Below are 17,909 nucleotides of genomic sequence, written 5' to 3'. Positions count from 1 at the left end.
GTTAACTTTTAAGATCCTGCTATTTTATTTCATTTCAGTAAGCATTAATTGGAAGGCCTAACATGTACAATCACATGGTGAGGGGTGGGGATACACAGATAATAATAGTGACAATAATGTGAACAGAGACAACAGCAGCCAGGGCCAAGAACCAGGGTGAGATGAGGAAAGAGAAAGACAGGAAGGTGGCTGGCTACCTAGTGAAGAATAGGCATCTTGGTCCCATGTCTCATAGCCCCAAACTCTTCCAGGGAGTGTGTGGGAAAAGAGGGGGAAAGAAAGCAATGAGGATGATCCTGCTGGAAATGAACTGTGGTTCTTTCTGTCAGGCTTTAGAACCCAAACTGGCTTTCTTTAGGAGTCTCATGGCCATCCCAGCTCCCCAGTAGGTATTTCCAAGGGAATAGGTTATCTGGGGGCCAATTTCCAACTCCTCTCATCTTGACTTGCTTTATTAGCACCAAACAGAGTAGATAATGACCAGATCAAGGCCTACCCACAAAAAGGATCTGCCTTTGGTAGCCTTAAGGGAGTTGAGAAAAGGTCATTCAAATTCAGTAGCAATTAAGTAAACCTACCACAGAAGCCTAATTTTCTCCCACCCCTTTTCCTCAGTGGAATTGATGTAGCTGTCCCTCTGGTTTCTGCCTCCAAGCTTATAACTGAGAATTTGCCGTGTGACACACGCTAGTGCTTCCTGGCTCTCTTGAGTTCTTATTGAAAAAGCCCCAGTCCTCTTACTCCTCATCTAAGTTTTTAAAAAGAAGCCAGAAACGCAGGTCAGGCGTTTTCGACTCTGGCTAGAGAAACAGGGTGGGCAGATATGGTTTCTTCCATATGTACCCTGCTCTTCCTGTGCTCCAAACACAGCATGGAGATGGGAGAGGAGCCAGGTCATATGCAAGGGCAGTGTTGGGGGCAGGGTTCTCGTGGGAGCTTCAAAACCCTTTTTTGACTCTTGACCAAAGTTAGTTTTCTTCCTACTTTGTTAACACAAATCCGAAAATGTGCTTGTGTCCGGAGAAAGTACTATGAATAACTGATGATATAGTTGTTGATTAACTTGTGAATCATCCTAGGGGAAAGGGAGACTGAGAAAGGAGCAGGAGCTTTGGAGGCTGTATATGATTTGTCATAAAATATTTAGCAAATGATCATCCAAACCACAGGGAAAAAGTCAGAGAGATGGGAATTTAAAAGCTGCCAGGATTTAAAAGCTATTTAATGCTTATCATCAGTGCCAAAGAGCTGAGAGCATCCCCCTTCCTCCCCACATTGGCAGCCACAGCTCCGAGAATGTGAAAAGAGCTTGGATGGGCTGCGGAGCGCTGGTGGGAACTGAGAACAGGCAGCACACACTGAAAGACTTTTTGTTTGGTAAATCTTGTAAACAAGGGATCTCCTCTGAGGTGGAATCCCCACCTTGTCTACTGCCTGCCTGTTCTTTCTTTTTCAAGATCTCCTGGATGATAAACTCTCCACATGGAACAGTAACGAAGCCTCTAGTCAGTCATATGGATATTTCAAAATATCCCGATGCTTGGTGTCAATGAAGGAAAGAAAAAAAATAGCCATGTGACGAACTGAATTTTCTTTCCTATGTTTTGGTGTCATTTAGACAATGGTTTCAGTTGCTGGTCCCAACTGGGACCATGGTTAGACATGGTTACATCTGTTGTTCTAAAGGTTGGAGCTGAGAAGTTGTCTCTCCTAAAGGGTTAGGGAACCTACATTTTTGGGACTGGGGTAAGGACTCACTTCTGTAACCTGACTCTTTAGAGATCTGTTTGTTTGGGGGTAAAGGATGAAAAGGTGTTTCCTGATATTTTGGCTTGAAAGCCTCAAATGTAAAGTTATGTTCTCCTGAGTATCAACACCATAAGGAAAGATAAACCAAGGGAGAAGCGGCAGGGGAATAATTTAGGTCAGTGGAAATAATTATCCTGGTGAAGGGACCTCAGGATAGTATTATGAGTTCATGGGTAAGCAATGGTAGTGAATGTGGTGGATTCAATAAAAAAAAATCTATTGTGTCAAGAAGGTCCCTGCTTTTAGGGAACATATAATCTACTTGCTGGGGGGTTATGCATTACCTAAACGATATGGATAGTTAAACTTTGAGATCAGAAAAGAGATCTCTGGGCAAGGTGGTCCCAAGGAAGATGATAGGAATAACTAGCAAAATTGCTCGACATACATTGCTCGACTACATGATTCTTCTCCCTCATTTATGTTTTGTTTTGTTTTATTATTAATCTTGTTCCTGCTGTTTTGCTTTCTTAGAATGTTTTCTCTCCTACTCTCTACATCCCAAAGCCAATACATCAATGAATTTAGAGTCACTCTTGACTATTCCAATCTTCATTAATCTTCACTTCCTTTGAACTCTTATAGTTCTTAAAGTCTGAACCATTCCTTTGGCACATTGTTATACTGTGCATCATAATCTGTTTTTATGAATGGTTAATCTTTTCTCCTGAACTCAATTTTAAGTTCTTTTTGGCAGATGCCAAATTTTAAAACACTTCTGTGTCACTCACAGCTTCTAATAGTTCATAACTTGCCACTGGTTATTTGCGTATACCTTGATATCCTGTTAGCAGGCTGCTCTAGGTGAATGAAAATCTTGGTGGGGACTGTGGAAGAAGATTGGAATCTTGGTAGGCCTAGGGATATGCTCCAAATGAGCACATCCAGGTTAAGAAACACTTGCTCCGAGCACTTTTTGGTCCTGAAGTTCCCCTTCTCTTAGTTGTGATTGTTAAAGCAGATGGAACGTTCAGAAAAGTTGTAAATTGAGTAAAAAACTAATTTACTGAGAGTGAAAGCTGATCAGCAGTTTCATTCACATTAAAAAATGTATAAGAAAGAAAGAAGGAAGGAAAATAAAGGAACTAAGGCATGCAGGCAGGGAGGGAGGGAGAAAAGGAGGAAGGACAGAGTGAGAAAAAGAGAAGAAAATAAAAGGAAAAAGCCTGGATTGGGGAACATTATCAGACTCAGTCTTCAAATACATCCACCAATTTCATAATGTGGTAATTTTTAATATTAAAAGTAAATTGTAAATGTATCTTTATAAACAATATGCATAAAATAGATCTATTATTCTAAAACCTTTTCTTTTTAAAATGCTTTTTCACAGTAAATTTTTTAGGTGTCAGATCTTCCCTTAAAATAATAGTGCAATTGGAAGAAGGAAAACATTGTCAGTGAATTAGGACTTCTCTGCTAATACAAGTCCTTGTATATTTCTTGTAGGAGTGGGTGAAGACTCATGTCTGTCTCTGTTTTCTTTATTACTTGCAATAGCTGCACATGTTCTGTTACAATTTGTCTGAGGTCTGTCATTTTCTGGAGCAGCTTGGCAAAGAGCTGAGAGGACTCTGGATGGTTCAGCTTGAGCTGGAGCTCCAAGGCTTGCAGCAAATTGTCTTGTATGTCCTCAATGGGCTTCACATTCAGCAAACCTGGGCGGTCTGGGGGAGCAGAAGAACAGAGGTTCAGTTACAGAATTCTCTAGCCCCACATCTGAGGCATATTCAGCCAAACTACTCACCCATCTTCTTGTTGGTTTGTTTTGCTTTGGTTCTAAAATAAGGTGAGAAGGGAGGGAAGGTAGATAGAGACCAAGAACTGTATATAGGAGGATGGAATGAAACCAAGACTATCAGAGCTCTTTCCGGGGGTATTCTTTTCCTGGCCAGGACTAAATCTGTGTACTCAGTTGACAGAACATGGTCGCAAGGCAATCTCTTCCCCAGACTGAGGACTCTTCTGCCAGCATGCTTCTTTTCACTCAGAAAGCTCATTTGCAACTTCTGCTCCTTCCTGATGATTCTACGTTTTATGACCTCTACTTACTTCTTTACCACAGCTTTAAATATGCTTCTAAAACAAGTGCTGTCTTCTCTTTTGTTTAATATAGCATATATATTTTCAACGAGACAAGACATAGTTTTTAAATACTATTACAGTTTGGAAGGACAGACCCCCCCCACTCCGATTTTAACATAGGTTTCTTCTGAGTGGTGAGGTTGCCAAGTAATTTTCACTTTCTTTATACCTTCCTTCTTTGAATTTTTAAATGGCGAGCTTAAATTACTTTTATGTTTTTAATGTTTTTCTTCATGCAGATCTTCTTAGATATATCCTTAAATACCTCCTTACTTTACTTTATAATATTCTATACTTTTTTGTTTTATTTCCTATTATATCCCTGCTGATGTTTAGAAAAATTAATTTTAGTATATTGAATCTATTTAAATTTCCTGAACTCTTGTCAATTCAAATAGTTTTTATCTAAATTTTATTTTATTTTTTCAATTTTGAATAATTACATCTGCAAATAAATATGATGGTTTTATTTATTTCTTCTTTTTCAGTGTTTACATTTCTCATTTCTTCTTCTTGTGATAATGCACTGGCTAGGACCTCTAATATGCTATTAAATATTAGTAGTGGTAGAGGCATTCTTATTTTATTCCTAACCTTGAAGAAAATACTGCTAATTGTTTACTATAGATTATAGTGGATATGTTTTACTCCTGGCTTTCCAAGAGTTTTCAAGTTTTATATTAGTTTTAGTCAGAAATGTTGTTGTATTTCATCAAATGCTTTAAAATTTTTTCATTCTATAGAAATTACCATATGGTTTTATCTTAATCAAGTACAGTAAATTATATTAACAGGTTTTCTTATATCCTTGTATTCATTTGGTAATAATATATTTAGGGTTTTAAAAATTGTGAGAGTGGTCCAAAGCCTTCTTTTTTTGTGTGCCATCCTTTGCCTGTTTTGGTAATAAATGTTAGCTGGTCTTATAGACTGAGTTGATACGTTTTCTTTCTGTTTCAATGCAGTAATTACCTGTTCCTTGATGGTTTCTTGGAATTCATTGGCAGAATTGTCTGAGCCTGGTGGTAAATCTCTGACTACCTTCAATTTTTCTTCTGTAGATTTTAGTCTTTTAGGTTTTATACTACTTATAAGTGAAATTTTAGTAATTTATAGTGGAATAAAGTTGTACATGATATTCTCTTGAAATATGAAGTATCTTTTACTATTTTTATTTAACTGAATGCTTTTTATTTGTGTATTCTCATGTTTAAAAATCCGACTTGCCAAAAGCTTATCTTTAAAAAAAACACAGCTTTTGGTTTTATTAATCAACTCTGTTTTTTAAAATGGCATTTTGTTTTCAATTTAACTAATTCATTCTTTTTACTTCCTTTAGGCTTATTTCTCTCTCTCTCTCTTTTTCCCGCTAGTACGTGAAACATCCGGGGTTTGGAAGGGACAGCTGGGCCCTACGTGGGAAAACTCCCTTCAGTGATTCTCTCCCTGCACAGTCAATGACCAGGGCACAGGTAGCACGATCATTTTTGAATGTAGGAGTCTAGGTTCTTAAATTAAAGTTTAATTCATTTAGTTTTGGTATTTGTTTTTTGACAAATGTATTTAAAGCTCTAAAATTTCCTCTGCGTTTCACTCCATAGGCTTTGTTAGGTAGTACTCTGATAGTTCTTTTCCAAGTAGTCTGTTTTACTATTTTGATTTCATTTTTAACCTAAGAGTTATATAAAAGCATGATTTTAAATTTCCAAGTGGAAAGTTTGGGTGTTTGTTTTTTAATTTCTAATTTCTAAGTTTGTTGCATTATGGTTAGAACAGAACGTTTTCCCCTTAAAGCTTACCAGGGGGTGCAGAGTTTATGTACAATATTCAGGACACTCACTTGATACCTTGTATTGATTTCAAATTTTAGCTCTTGAAGGCTATTCACCCTCTTTTTCTAATTTTAACTCTTCTTCCCTTAACTGTAAATTAAAGCACTGTATAAGAATTTTTACTTACCTTTTACTATCCTTCACCCTCTAGCCTCAGTTTCTGTAATTATCCCTTTGCTCCAACCATATGAAGCTATTTCCATACTAAGTTCCTCAAGCATCCTATGTTCCTTCATGACTATGTGCTTTGGCAGATTCTATTCCTCCTGTCTGACACAGTCTTCCCTTCCCTTCACCCATCTTACCGACTTCAACCTATACTTCAAAACACAGGCCATGCCATTATGCCCTGGCAGCCTTCCTTGACAACATCCCTTCCTCTCCCCTGTTCTTCCAATCCCCTTTCCCTGGACCTGCAGCACCCTATAAACACTTCAATCACTATTATACTAGTAGATTACATTTATTGAGTGGTTATCATTTTGCAAAGATTGTGCTAAGGGCCTTATACACAATATATCATTTAATCTTCACAACAGGTCCATGAAGTCAGGGCTTTATAGAAGGGAAAACAAGGTTTAGAGAAAGGAGTTAAATCTTGCCTGAGATCTGCCTCTTGCTAATAAACGGCAGAGCTGAAATTTGAATCTAAGTCTGTCTGATTCTAAACGCTATGTAGCATTCAACTCTTATGACCTTGTGTTCTAGGTACTGATTTTCTTGTTTATCTCCCCTACTAGACCGTAAGATATCAGAAGGCAGAGACTATGTCCTGATCATCTCTGATCAAGCGGAAACATAGGAAGTATTCAAGTGGCTGAATTAATGAGTTAGAAGGTTTTCAGGTTAAGACTCCTGAACTGAAAAGTACAATTCTTCTGGTTGGTGAACAAGACTGAAGGCAGGATCACTACACAATGAAGAAATCTCCAATAAACAGTGTTTTCCTGTATTTAACACATTATAGTAACCTTTAATCCATTCAGGAGAGCAATGTTAGAATTAGAATGGTCTCAGGGTGGGATTTTCAGAACTATAAACATTCTCTGAAATTGTTTCTTTGTTTTTATTACAGAAGAAAAGTTATTACCTTTGATTTGATCCCCACCCCCTAATTCTTTACTATGTCCTGTTGACTGGAATAAGTATACATTTTTCTTTAAATTTCAGCACTTAATTTTGAAACAGCAAAAATCTCAAATTCAGAGAATTAAGCAAAATGATTTAGTCCTGGCCTAGAGAATCATGCCCCTGGAGGAGTGGTGACTTTCTCACAGCTGCTATGCAATAATGAACACCCCTGACACTTCAAGAAAAACCAGATCCTGGATTGGTGCCTTTGGTTTAATGATTGCTGATCCTCCCCTTGAACAAATGTTCCAGATTTCAAAGGCCTGTGGCAGTGCAAATGTATGTGCATCGGAAGTGGCAGCTCTGTGTGTCAAGACAAGTGTTAAATGTGGCTCCTCCGTGGGCTGGGACTGCACACCCTAGCGTAGAAGCTCACAGGGGTACTGGCTTCTTAGAACTTTCTCTTTCCTCCTTCCTCTTGAGCAGCATCAGTGGGGTCAAAACTTTTGCTGAAGAGATTATATTAATCAAGTAGGTTTCATTTATCATGACAGTTCAAAACCCCAAAATGAAGCTGATCAAGTTTGCTGGAAACACTTGGCTTTAGTGCAATACAATGGAACGGGCCCCTTTAGAAGTGGAGAAAGATCTGGTTTGGATTTTCAAACCCCTCTTTGGCAAGTTATTTTTTATGATGTGATGGATGAAATTTGGCTGAAGGGCTGAAATTTTGTGGCCACTGATTTATATTTTCTCCAGTGACAAGTTAGATCATTTACAGATCTGTCCCACTGTCCTTACTGAGGCATAATGGAGTGCAGTTGATTGGAAAAAGTAGTATGTTCTGCTTCTAGGTCTTTCACTAACCAGCTCTGTGACCTTGGGAAAACTAATTAAGCTCACTGGGCCTCAATTTTCTTCTCTGTAAATGAAAAGGATTAGGCTAGATAGATGATCTTTAAGACTCTAAAAGTTCTACGCTTTATTCTTATTTGTAATTCCTTTTACACAGTTTACATAATTAAACTGGGGAAATAAATTCAAAATCTAATTAGAAAAGTGTACTAACAAGCTTACGCCTTACACTTAGAACACTTGGCTATTTAAAAAGCAAAAAATGTTCCTTTAGTGTTAAGTAATCCCTAGAGTCAAGGGCAAAAGGGATTTGTCAGGATTGCTCCCCACCCTCCACCCTCCACCCTCCAATCAGCTACTAGGCCTTCCCTGCTCCCCTCTCCTATCTTCCTCTTTCCACTTCCCTTCTACTTACACTCAGACCCTTACTAAGCTAAGTGAAGTATCACAAGTGTGCCACAGAAATCTGCCTAAACACCTGGAGCAGTCCTGCGTCTTTTCCTTTCCTTCCCACTTCCCACCTGCCCAGTGCCTGCTAAGATACTGTTCTTAGAAGGTCTGTCTGAGATCCTCTCCCTGAACCTTGCTGAAGGTTAGAATTGAGTTCTAGAATAGGATTAGGGTCAAGGGACCCTTTCACTGGCCTAGGCTGCCTAGAAAGGCCCTTTTGGGGAAAGTGTGTGTTGACTCACTCCAGGACATAACACTCAAGGAAGCTGGAGTCAATTACTGGTTCCTTACTCCCCAGGCTGCAAAGAATTGGGAAAGAAACCTTTCCGGTCTCCATTCACAGTGCTGGAGTTGATTAGAGAGTACTGCTGATTATGGGCAAATCTATAAAGCTTATCTAGATCTGTTTCCATTAAGTGGAGAGCTTATCTGAAGCAGATTCAAATTCTCTTGACCCTCCTGAGATCTGCCCACCTGGACCAGGCATTTCCCTAGCACAGATTTTCTCAGAAGGTATCTTAGGGAACCAGATGGCCACCGTGGAGTCTCCTGAAGGAGAGGCAGAAACACTAAAGTGAAAGGATTTGTCTCTGTTCTAGGAGCTGCTGTCATGGTGTTCCCAGTCTCTCCCTACTGGCTTTCTGATAGACACTAGTCATCTGAAAAGGAGTATATCAGGAGCATTCAGAAAATAGAAGTCTGATAGTTGGGCGGTTGTAAATTAATCCACGGACAGGTGTGGATGAAAACCAAAGGGAGGGAGGGCTACTTGGGGAACGTGGTACTTGGTATCACTTTCTTTTACACTTCCTCTTCAGTTTTCTATATTCCATTGCTTCCTAAGTCACAGATGTACTCAAAAGAGCAGTGGATTTGGACGCTTGATTTGATTCCCGTCTCTCCTCCACTTAGTTTTCTTGTCACTTTGAACTAGTCATCTAATTTTCCTGGGTTTTGGCTTAATTTTTAAGACAACAATGGAATTTCTTTACTAACGTCATGGTGAGAATGAGTTAGGTAAAGGAACTTTATAAGGTATTACTACTCTGTATTTATTCAAATAAAGGCGATTTCCATAGGGATGGGTCAGGAGTGTGAGCAGGGGTGGGGTGGCATATATACATTTTGGAAATGGAAAGTTTTTGAGCTGATATTGATAAAAGCATAAATTTAGAAGTACAAGAAAATAATTCCTGATGCAGACATGCTTGGGGGTTTGGGCAAGTTCTCATTCTTGTAGCTGAATGCATGTAAGGAAGATTGTTTAAGTATAACAACAGAACAAAGAAGTCCTGGAGGCCAAATTCACTTCTTCCTTGAAGAGATGGTGTTAGAGATTCTTCAGTACTTTTCTGATCTAACAATCCAAGTCATGGTGAGCATTAGGTAAAACTGAATTCAGCCAAATTTATCTTTGGGAAACTAGGGTATGGCCTATGACAATTACCTCCCACCTTTTTACCTTTAGGAAAAAATAATGTAAGAAAGTTTCATGTGTGTTCTTTTCATATCTAAATTTGAACTGGAGCTTGATGGAGTACAGTGATTCTCAACTTTGGCTACGCATTGAAATCATCTGGGGAGATTAAAAACACACCAACTAATTAATATGTGGGTCTCATCTTTAGATATTCTGACTTACTGGCCTAGGACATGGCCTTCAATATTTCTAAAACCGCCTAGGGCATTCTAATGTGTAGCCAAGAATAACCACTACTAGTGTAGTGAGAAGCAGTTGAATCCCAACCTTAAAACCTACTTGCTAGGTAATCTTGAGCAAGTTCCTTAACCTCTCTGTCCCTCGGTTTCCTCATTTAAAAGTGGGGATATAGCCCTGGCTGGTTTGGCTCAGTGGTAAGCATTGGCCCTTGGACCAATGAGTTGCAGGTTTGATTCTGGTCAAGGGCACATACCTTGGTTGTGGTTCATCCCCGGCCCTGGTCGGGGTTGTGCAGGAGGCAACCAGTGGATGTGTCCCTCAGGTGAGGATTAAACAATAATAAATGAATGAATGAATGAATGAATGAATAAATAAATAAATAAAATGGGGATATAACAATAATCCAACTCATAGTATTGTTGAGATGATTAAATGAGTTAAGAGAAGGAAAGTGCTTAGAGAAAGCAGTGCCTGACGCATAGCTATTTCTATTTATTTATTTTTAAATATGTTTCTATTGATTTTTTAGAGACAAAGGAAGAGAGACAGAGAGAGAAACATCGACGTGAGAAAGAAACATCTATAGGCCCACAACCCGGGCATGTGATCTGACTGGGAATGGAACCGGGACCTCTCAGTCCATGGGCCGACACTCAATCCACTGAGCCACACCAGCCCGGCTCTATTTATAATAGTATAATACAACTTGCCTCTTTTCCCTTCCTACCTTTCTTCTTCTTTCATTTCTCTGATTTTCCTGGGTCCTGCTTATATCTTTCCTATTCTTTTTCTATTAATTGCTCCCTTTTCCTCAGCCATTCCCTCCAACTGCTCCCTCCCTCCTCTGCCACCCCTGATGTTTTTCCCTTTCCATTCCTTACACTGTAGCTTGCTGGGGATCTGATATTAGGAATCCTATCAGGGCTGGCCTAAATTAGTCAGAAGCCTGAGCAATCGATGATTTTAGAAGAAATGTAGTTGACTACTGCTATCAGGGAAAAGGAACACGTAACTTAGAGATCTTGTAAATGCTTTACCAAACAGATAAAGATCATCTGTAATGAGCATATTTTCTGCCTTCAATACACATGTTGCTGGTAGAGTCCTTCACTCTGAAGTGGGTTAACATTCTAACATTTCCCTGTTTAAACAATAATTTAACAAATGCTTTCTCTATGTTTAAATGACAACTCTCCACAACAATAACATAGGGGGGTAACCTCCACCATGCAACCAGGCCCAGGTGATATTTCCTTTTATCTGCCCACCAAGAAGCAATTCCACACCAACTCCCCTCATCTCATATGCTCAACTGCCACCTCCACAAAGCCCCCTCCTAAACTACAACACAGAACACAAAGATATCTAGTAACCAGGTGGGTAGCATTTTCACCTATGCTATGTTCAAAGCTTGTTGCTTTGCTCCATGGTACCTATAATGAATTAAGCCTAGGCTGCATTTTATTTCTAGGTCTTTCAGAATGGAATCGGTAACTGAGATTTCAATTCTGCCCTTGGGTCACCCCTATCTTTCCTATCTCCTTTCTCCCTGGGGTTAGGGTTCTCTTGTTGTTCTAGTCATTCCAGGTCAATCGATTCAAGTATAGCCACCCACTTTGCTCCCTTTCTCTGTGTCAGGGCCAAAAGAACATCCATTCTTCTCCCAAGATGAGGAATGTAGATATATTTCTGCTTCTTCAATGTCCAACACTGGCTCTGATCGGCACTGGAAGTGAGTGGTGGGTGGGAGGCAGAAGAAAGGCTGGAGCAGAAATATAAAGGGGAATGATTTCTTTCTCATAGAGCCTGACACACTCGTAATCCCAGTCCAACTACTCTCCCTTGCTTCCTCAACCTCTAGAAATGCCAACAGCAAACCAAAATAAAAAAGAGGCCAAGTATTAATTCTTTACACCCCCATGTCTTCTTTTCCAATGTCCTTGAGAATACCCTCAAAACACAGGTGTGATCTGTAATCTCTTACTATGACCTCTCAACACATAATGTCCCTCCAAACTTAATCAGAATTCTAGGAGTGTGGAAACCCACCACACTCCTATTCCCTAATCTCCGTCAGGGACCCTGGATTAGAGTTCTCTTCTCAATTTTTCAGGCCCCTCCCTCTTCCTCCAGTATTTCTTTCTCTTGGAGTTTTGTTCTCAGTCCACAACTAATCCCCTTAAAGAGATAGCTGATAAAGGGATTAGTTGATATCTCCCTAGGGGTATTTATATTGTAATAAGGATTTTAAGAATGACTATTGGTGACAATAAGCAATTTGACTGGCAGAATTAAGTGGAGCTACTTCCAATTATATCATACAAGGGAAAAGGGAAGTTAGCATTTGTTGTGTGCTTAACATGTCCCAGGCATTATGCCAAAGACTTCACATAATGGTATTTCATTTTGGGGCACTGATAAGGAAATTAAGGCTCAGTGAGGTAAATAATTGCCTGAAATCACACATCTAGTTAGTATTGGAGTGGGGTTTTTGAACTCAGGGCTGTCCATGTGATTCCAGAGCCTCCCAATGAACCACCCTGCCTCTCTTCTGATTTACTCATTTGTGAAACTAGCAAGACCCTTGAAAGGTGCTTACCCTAGGAGTGCATGGCTCCTTTACCACCTGTATTGGTCTCTCTGTTAGGAGTGACTCAAACCAGTCCCTGGTTTCATTCTTCCTCACTTGCAGATGATTTGTCTGAATGTCTTGGTGAATTGTGCCAGTCTGGAAGGCTGCCTGGGGTCACCCAGAGTTTAAACACACATTGTGAGAACCCAAAATGATAAAGTACTCCAAAAAGCAGCCCACTGACTGACTGACTGAACCTTTTCCAAAACTGCCGGTGTGGTGACAGGAATGACTCAGCAGTTTGGCTTTCAATCCCATGTCTGTCTCTGGGGTCAAAATTGCTCACTCACTAAAATGATCCCAGCCTACCAGGCCTGGGGTGAGGAGGGAATTTTATTTCTGAAGCAGTCACAACTAAATATTTTTCTATATTCTACAAACAACAAAAGTCCATGTGTGTGTGAGCGCACGTGTGTGTGTGTGTGTGTTTAAGTTTCTCAGATGATTCTAGTATGTTCCATCTTCTTCTTATCTACTCACTCCCACCTCTCTGGTTTTTAGAACTTGAGTGCCAATAGAGAACTTTTATAAAGACACTTTACTTCTGTCTAAACCAAGTCCATGAGGTTATGCAAAGAGCGAACTAATGGGACCTTTCTAGATAACTCAAACTGAGTCATTATTTAAAGCCATACTGGCCCCCTGTCAGGGTTTTCCTACTGGTCATGGCAGCATGGTGGGGGGAGTGGGAGGGCAGCAGAGAAGAGCAGCATACATTATGCAGACACAGTGTAGGTGTCCATTAACTATTTTCAATCAATAAACGAACGCTATTATTCTCTGACACAGTCATGGGCCTTAGATGGGGGATCTGAACCATGTAATAACACTCTTTGACTGTCCTGCTTAAAGCTTAGTCATATGAGAAATAAGATGTTCTTTTTTATTCTTGACATCACAAGAAGAGTCAGAAAAATAACTTTCACCAATTAGGCACCAGCCTGAGTCTTGTCCAAAAAAGCTGTAGTAGATAAGGTAGCTTAATATTGAACTGGTATAGGAGAATAGAAGAAAGTTGGTCTAATATTGTTCATAGTATTTTTAATACCCGAGTTTTAGACTATTTTGTCTCCTCCCTGTAAGGATGATAGTAACAGACAAAGAAGATGTGGGGGCCACTGAACCATGCAGAATCAGAGGCCCCGTAAGCTAGGGTTTCCTCAAGAAAAGTGTAGGCCCACTCAAGTATGTACGCTGTTCCAGAGGTGTGTTCTATGTCCATTTTAACTCGTAGAAATAGTTCTGCAGTAACACAGAAAGATTACATATGATCTGGAAACATCCTCAAGATCTGAAAGGCAACTAGGGATGGGGAAGACAAACGAAACACTCACAAACCCAGAGCTCCTCAAACTCTTTGCCTGTGGAACATGAGTGTTCTGTGAGCTAGAATGAGGTGTTCTGCTGCTACAACTGATCGTGTGTCATTTTGAGTTTCCAACAGGCAGGAAGAAATTAAATCAGTGGATGGTATTTTAACAATTTTAAATTTCTCATAAATTTTTCTGCAACCACATCTCTATTAGAAACTGGTGTAAGATGGTATCTGATTAAGTATGAATGTATTTACTCAAGTTATTTAAAGCTTATCGATTTGTGTGGGGAGCTCTGTAAACAGTGCTATTATTTCCAGGGGCCATGCCACCTGAACAAGTTTAAGAATGCAGCACCAGTCTTCAGTGTTGTCACTGGGACCTGTTCCTTCCCAGACAGTTTTCAAACCTAGGGTGTAATTTTATTTATTTTTATTATTATTATTTTTTTATCCCCACCCGAGGACATTTTTGCATTTATCTTCTAGAGCAGGAGGGATAGAGGGAGGAAAAGAGAGAGAAACATTGATGTGAGAGAGATACATTGACTGGTTGCCACCCACACGACCCCAACCAGGGCCAGGGACAAACTGCAACCAAGGTACATGCTGTTAGCGGGAACCAAACCCGGGACTCTCTGGTCCGCGGGCTGACGCTCTAACTGCTAAGCCAAACCAGCTAGGGCACAAACCTAGGGTGTAATTTTATTAGATAGGTTAAAATTATGTCTCAAGAAGGGCTTTGAATATTAGTAAGTAATATCTGAATTATAACCTGGAAGTTCTTAATTAAAATATTTTCAGGCAATATGGCAATAGGTAGTTTTGAATAACTGCCAAAGAACTCTAAGGCCAAGGTAACTGGGATGCTTCCCTGTCTCAATACACAAAAGGCAGTAGTAGTTAAAGGCATTGGATTTAAGTTCAGGGAGACCTGGGTCTGAACTTTGGCCTCACCAATTAGTAGCTCTGTGACCTTGGGCAAGTTGCTTAATCTCTCTAAATTTCTGTTTTCTCCATCTGTTAAATGGGGATAATAGATTTTGTAGAGCTGCCGGAGAGATTAACAAAGATTATGAATGTATGTAAAGTGCTTAGCATACATTCTGATGCACAGTGAAGTAGTCAATAAATGATAGTTATTATTATTAATATTTGATTATTATTCATTCAATAAGCATTTATTAAATACTTATTCTGGGTCAGGTGCTATGCTTTAATTCCATTTGAATTTCAACAAATTTAAAAGTCTCTATATAAACCTTAATCTAAATCTATATCTATACCTATATATACAGTACAGTTATGACCAAGGGTGAGAAACAGGGATCCCAGGTTACTGACCTATGGGACTAGCAGTAACTCAGTATTTCAGAGGGCACCAATTTATCCTCGATCTGAAAATGTATAACTATGAGAACAATTCCCCCTTCTTATACCCTATTCTCCCTGCCACTCAACAGCAGAAATGCACATGATCGCTCCAAGAGCACAGCTGTCCAAAATTGCTTCACAGAGAAAGAACATGGCTGGGATTTCTGGAAAAAGAAGGAGCTGCTATATAGGTGGTTTGGATAGCCAAGCCAGACTCAAGAGAGTAAATGAGGAGGCTGGATAACTTGCCATATGTGGCCATTGTATCAATATTTATAGCTTCTCTGTCATTAGGATGGCAATGGCAATCTGCCTAGAAAAATATATTGTAAAATCTAGTGAATTTCCTCCCCCATATCTTGGAAGTTTGGGAAGAACTGTAATGGATTCCAAACTGTTTTGAATTAACAAAAAGAGCCTTTTCCTGTCGTAGAGTTCCAGCTGGAACCCTTCTATGCTTTTTCTCCACCAAACAGCAAATGCTCAAAGGGGCAAAGTGTCCAATGGAGTGTCCTGGGGCCTGTCAGCTTTACTGAGCTTTCCACTTGGCTTTGGATGCTGGGTAGGTTTTGGGAGTTTGCATGTGTGGCTGGCATGATGCTGTGGCGCCAGCTGCAAACATGCTCTTGCTGGAGGCAGTTTTATTACTCTTGACGCCACCCATCCAGTCAGTGAGACTAGAGGGAGCAAGGGTAACTATTGCTCATCACGAATACCAAGGAATAAGGTATGGATTATGGGTACATCTATACCTTAGAGAGTATTATGAAGGGAGCACAGGTTGTGGCCCCCAACACAAATGTGAGGGAGTTGACTGTGATCCACTAGCCAGGGAGCAGAGGGCAGGGTTTGTGGCAGACAGGGCATTTGGAGGTGACAGAACACCTGGGTTTCAGTCCTAGTTCCACTGCTTGCTAGTTGTTAGATTTTAGGCAAATGGCTTAAGTCTATGACTCTCACTTTTCTTTCTATAAAATGAGAATTGTCAGGATCTAATGAGAGAATGCATATGAAATGCTCTTAAAATGTACAGTGTTTTCCTTTGTTCCTAGAGTGTTGTTCTTTTTAGTCTCATTCTTGCCTCAGGCTCAGAGGAGAAAAAGAGGAGAAAAACTTGAGAAGATCTGGGTCATCTTTCTCACAACCTTGGTTTTAAAGCTGAGTAAATAGTAGAGATGCTAAGCACCCGGCCAATCTAGGTACCACATCTAATGATATCAGCAGTTTCTAGGGTTGAAGTTGAGTGACAGTGATCTTACTATAGCAAACTCTAGTTTCTCAGCAAATACTTGTTAGGTCAAATCAGGTACTTTCATCCAAAAATCCCCTTTAAGTCCTCTGAGGCCCCCTTTAATTTCTCCCATTCCTTACTACCCCACTCTTACATCATGCTCATCTGCCTATACTTCCTTCAGTCTAGGCTCATAGTACCTTCACCAGTATGAAGCTCTTCTGTGATTCTAAACTTAGCTCAGAATGAGGTTAATGGATCCCTGTCAAATGTGCTTTCTTTTTTTTCTGAAATCACTAAAGCTATTTATAGACATCAGAATAAATTGCAAAGGAAAATATAATCACTCTTATTAAGATCAGGTAGGACCAGAAATTTGTTGACTGGATCAAAACCTCTTGCTCACATGAATGTTTTCCTTTTCTGGAAAATCCAATAGAAAAAAGATAAAACCAATTAAGAAATTATATGTTGCACTCTAATAAACCATAATCTGGGACGCTGATCTCATCATCTACAGGAGACTAGGATTCTGATCTTACTGTAATCCAGTATTTGGTCTCAGATGGACTTGAGCAGTTCTTGCTCTGGCCTTGTACCCAATCAGCTTCTTTGAGTAAAGAAAAAAAAAACAAACCTGTGTGTTAAATAAACATAGGGTCCAGCTTATTCATTCTTATCTACTGACTGTAAGTAGACTTCTTTTACAAAAGCAAATTTTGATCAGGCAAGTATTTGCCTTTTGTGATATTCTAGTAAATGGTAAATTCTATTTTTTTTTGAAAAGGAAGTCTAAAATTATTTACAGGATTTTCTTTGCATTATAACCACAGATACAAGATTTTAATAATCTATGGTTGGCTGCTACTGTTGTGAGATCTAGATATTGGTCACTGTGAAGACAGTCATAGTAAGGCTAGAGGAACTCATTTATACAGCATCTACATTTAAATGGAACCATTTTAAATTTTCATAATTGAAAGTCAAAGCCTGCCTGAAATATCTATTATATTGAACCAAGCTATTCACAGAACTTTTCTCTTTTTTTGCCAATTAATAAAAAATTTAAAGGTCTAACAAATCACTGATTTAAAATAATCTAGCTTGTGAAATATGGGCAGTAATGGCATTTTTCTAGATGAAACCGCACTGTTGTCTCGTGTGCCCATAATACAGTATTGCTCAGGTTCAAAAAGCCCAGAATTATTATTATTGATTCTTTTTTTTTCTTTATTGATTTTAGAGAGAGAGGAAGGGAGAGGGAGAGAGAGAGAAATGAGGGAGAACATCAATTGGCCACCTCCTGCATGCCCCCCGCTAGGGATTTGGCCCACAACATGGGCATGTGCCCTGACCGGGAATTGAACCAGCAACCTCTTGGTGCATGGATCGAAGCTCAAACACTGAGCCACTCCAGTTGGGCTCATTATTGTTTCTTATCTAGATGTTTCCTAGTTAGAAACTAAGCATCTTTGAATGGCTTATTCCAAATGCCTTCCTTAGCATCTGTGGTGGAACTACAAACTGGTACCAACTTTGTGGAAAACAGTCTGGCAATGACGTAACAAAAGACTTAAAAATGTTCATAGCCATCTACC

General features: G+C 39.5%; 1 protein-coding gene across 3 annotated transcripts in view; it reads right to left on the bottom strand.

Moving 5' to 3' along the window:
- Positions 1-3,023: 3,023 nt before the first annotated feature.
- The window catches only part of PPARG (peroxisome proliferator activated receptor gamma), a 139,728-nt gene continuing 124,842 nt past the window's right edge, over positions 3,024-17,909 (bottom strand). For all 3 annotated transcript variants that reach the window (XM_036266576.1, XM_036266575.1, XM_036266577.1), the window contains one exon: positions 3,024-3,476. In XM_036266576.1, coding sequence (XP_036122469.1) covers positions 3,229-3,476 — 248 coding nt within the window. In that variant the 3' untranslated portion in view covers positions 3,024-3,228. The remainder of the gene's footprint in view (positions 3,477-17,909) is intronic.

The sequence above is a fragment of the Molossus molossus genome, unplaced genomic scaffold, assembly GCF_014108415.1.
Source record: "Molossus molossus isolate mMolMol1 unplaced genomic scaffold, mMolMol1.p scaffold_m16_p_18, whole genome shotgun sequence".
In the NCBI taxonomy this organism is placed as follows: Eukaryota; Metazoa; Chordata; class Mammalia; order Chiroptera; family Molossidae; genus Molossus; species Molossus molossus.
The sequence above is the reverse complement of the archived record's forward strand: the minus strand, read 5'-3'. Positions and strand labels throughout refer to the sequence as shown.